At 48.9% G+C, this 3,042-nt stretch overlaps 1 protein-coding gene across 3 annotated transcripts in view; it reads right to left on the bottom strand.

The window, feature by feature from the left end:
* The window catches only part of ALAD (aminolevulinate dehydratase), an 18,750-nt gene that overhangs the window by 11,035 nt on the left and 4,673 nt on the right, over positions 1 to 3,042 (bottom strand). For 2 of the 3 annotated variants that reach the window (XR_550210.1, XM_008568741.1), the window contains exons 2-4: positions 2,122 to 2,310; positions 1,044 to 1,094; positions 507 to 603 (exon numbers count right to left, since the gene is read on the bottom strand). Coding sequence is in view for 2 of the 3 variants with exons in the window: in XM_008568741.1 (XP_008566963.1) it covers positions 507 to 603; positions 1,044 to 1,094; positions 2,122 to 2,234 (261 nt within the window). In the remaining variant the exon portion in view is untranslated. The remainder of the gene's footprint in view (positions 1 to 506; positions 604 to 1,043; positions 1,095 to 2,121; positions 2,311 to 3,042) is intronic. The other variant, XM_008568742.1, reaches the window with a different exon arrangement.

Below are 3,042 nucleotides of genomic sequence, written 5' to 3'. Positions count from 1 at the left end.
AGGGTTGCGATCCGTTGCTGGTCACGAAAAAAGACAAAAAGGAAAAAAAAAAAAAAGATGACCAGTAAGGGGATCTAACCCTTGACTTGGTGTTGTCAGCACCATGCTCACCCAGTGAGCAAACCGGCCATCCCTATATGGGATCCGAACCCGCGGCCTTGGTGTTATCAGCACCGCACTCTCCCGAGTGAGCCACAGGCCGGCCCCCTCTGGCCCTCTCCTTTTATCACCATCACAGCCCCTGTATGAGGAACTGCAGAGGACTGGCCCCATTTGCAGAGGGGACAGCAGAGGCCCAGATAGGGGACTTCACTTACCCAGTCAGGGTGTCGCAGCCCTACTTAGCTTCCTGACCCCTACGTGGGTGCTGTCTGAAGGGCATGGACCATGTCCATTCACCTGTGGCCCCAGTGCCAGCACAAGGTGGGAGTGAGGATGCGATCACTGTGGTGCTTCAGCCCACCCTTGCCCAATCTCCCTTCTTAACCCTTCTTCCAATTTTTCACCTTGGGAACTCTGCTGGGGACGCCAAAGATCAGGACACAGCGCAGGCCCTCTTCCACCAGGGGCCTCAGCATCTCTTCCAGCCGGTTCACACCATACCTGGTGGGGGTAGAGTGGAGGGGCTGAAGAGAAGCAGAACACAGGCAAGGGTGCCCCCGACCCCTCTGCACTGTGCCTCTGTTAAGAGCCAAGTTGCACATAACACCAGGAGGGCTCAAGCCCCATGGGAGAGGGAGGGGCAGGACTGTACCCACCCATCAGGTGGGAAAACCGAGACCCTGAGTGGCAAGAGCGTGGAATTCACTCTTATGGAACTCCCAGCTGAAGTTCAGCTCCCTTCCGCAATAGCCTCTGTTATGATGCCTCTGGAGACGGGCAACTCATTGCTTTACGAGGCTGCGTCTTTTGGTGTGGAACAGCTTCAACTCTGCGGAAACCCTTCTCTCTACTGAGCTGAAGGCTACCTCTGCCTCCTGGCACCTCCACCTGTGAAATCTCTCCTTCTACCATCCCTTTGCCCTCCCCTCCATATCTCCTACCTGGCCACTCCTGGGAGGCTGGCAATAGGCTGGACGTCATCAGGAACATCCCTGCAAGAGTGGGGGGTGGGCTATGGAGTGGTAGCTGTGGGAAGGGCTGGTGGTGAGGGGATGACTGCGAGGGATGGCTGGGAAGCTGGGAAGGAATATGGGAGTGGAGATGATGGGAAGGGGATGGGATCCAGTGTCTGGCTCCCCTGCCTGGCCAAGCCCAGGGCCTGAAATAATAATAGGAACAACAAGAGTAATGGTGACAACAAGAGCAACTGGACTAAAAGAACAGTAACCACAGGAAGGAGTCAAATGGTTAAGAACGAGGACTCTGAAGTCCTATCCCAGTCACTTACTGACTCAGTGACAACAAGAGCAACTGGACTAAAAGAACAGTAACCATAGGAAGGAGTCAAATGGTTAAGAACGAGGACTCTGAAGTCCTATCCCAGTCACTTACTGACTGGTTGACCTTGAAGTTATAACATCTCTTTGAGCCTCAGGCCCTTCATCTGTATCCTGGGTGCACTCATTCATTCATTCAACGAATATTTATTGAGCACTTATTATGTGCCACGTTCTGTCCTAGGCTCTGATGATACAACACTGAATTATACAGACAAAAATCCCTGCCTCGTGGACTTGACATTCTAGGGCTAATATCTATTCTTTCCTCATAGGAATAGTGTCAGAATTAAATGAGATAATATATGTAGGTGCTTAGCATAGTCCTTGGTACATAGTAAGAGCTCACTAAAGCTCTGCTGATGCTATTATTAATAATCACAATTGCCACCTCTCACATGTACATAACACTTTACAATCTACAGAGCACCTTCTCGGCTTCTGTCTTATTGTAAGAGCTCAGAATGGCAGGCAAGGATTATTCTTATTTTCCAAATGGGATGATTAAATTCTTTTCAAGGTTTATCTTGTTCTTAGGACTGCTGTCTTTAACTCAGGAGGCCACTTCCAATACCTTGAGTTTCAAACTGACAGCCCAAATTGTCACCCTCAGCAATCCCGATGCCCATTCCAGTCCACCTCCCTGGCAGATCAGAGGCCTGGCCCATTCCTGGGGACTCACGTGACAAAGATGGGGTAGATGAGGTTGGAGGCATTGAGGGTGGTGGCGGTTGTCTGCCAGGCCCGAAGCAGTGGGTGGAAGTAGCCGCTGTGCAGAACAGACTGGGGCTGCATGGTGTGGGCAAGTGGGTCACAGGGCCGTCAGCTGGATGGACTCGAGGGCACTTGGGGAGTCTGCTGCGTGCTCAGTCTACGGGGGATGACCAGAGGCACGTGAGGTATCATCCCTGTCCCTAGGAAGGAGTCACATCTGGAATACTGCTCTTCCAGATTCCTGCTACCCTGCCCCCCAGTCCAGTGCTACTCATAGCATGGTTCACCAATCCTTGCTGGTCTATCACAAGATAAGTAGGGAAATGATAGCAAGCTTTTTAGAGCTTTCACACCAATCTGAATCTAATAATACAAAAATTGGGCTTGTATTTTATATGATTATTTTAAAAATTACAATTTTCTAGTAACTTATTTTTATTGTCCTTTATCAATCAGTGGATTGGAAAGAAAAAAGAAAGAAAAAAAGAACTGATCCTTCCCTATGCATAGTTTGAGAAGCACTGATCTAGCCAATATTTAAACTTTGTCTATTCCATGAAAAATGTCCAGGTTCATGGCAGAAATTTCAGAGAAGTACAGATAAGCAAAAAGAAAAAAATCCCCTGTAATTTTATAGTAATCCTATAGAGAAAAGCATTGTTAACACCTTGGTATGTGGACTTCTTCTCAGTCCCCTGTAATTTTATAGTAATCCTATAGAGAAAAGCATTGTTAACACCTTGGTATGTGGACTTCTTCTCAGGTATAGCACACACTAAGAAGATCAAATAGCACTGTGCATGGACAGGCAGGCAGGCATGCAGTCACCCCCCCCCTTCCCAAAGAATGGCCACTATAACTGTCTCTTCTAGCCCCAGGAGCCTCCTGT

Source organism: Galeopterus variegatus, unplaced genomic scaffold (genome assembly GCF_000696425.1).
Source record: "Galeopterus variegatus unplaced genomic scaffold, G_variegatus-3.0.2 Scaffold437, whole genome shotgun sequence".
In the NCBI taxonomy this organism is placed as follows: domain Eukaryota; kingdom Metazoa; phylum Chordata; class Mammalia; order Dermoptera; family Cynocephalidae; genus Galeopterus; species Galeopterus variegatus.
Note: the sequence above shows the minus strand (reverse complement) of the source record. Positions and strands in the feature narration are given on the sequence as shown.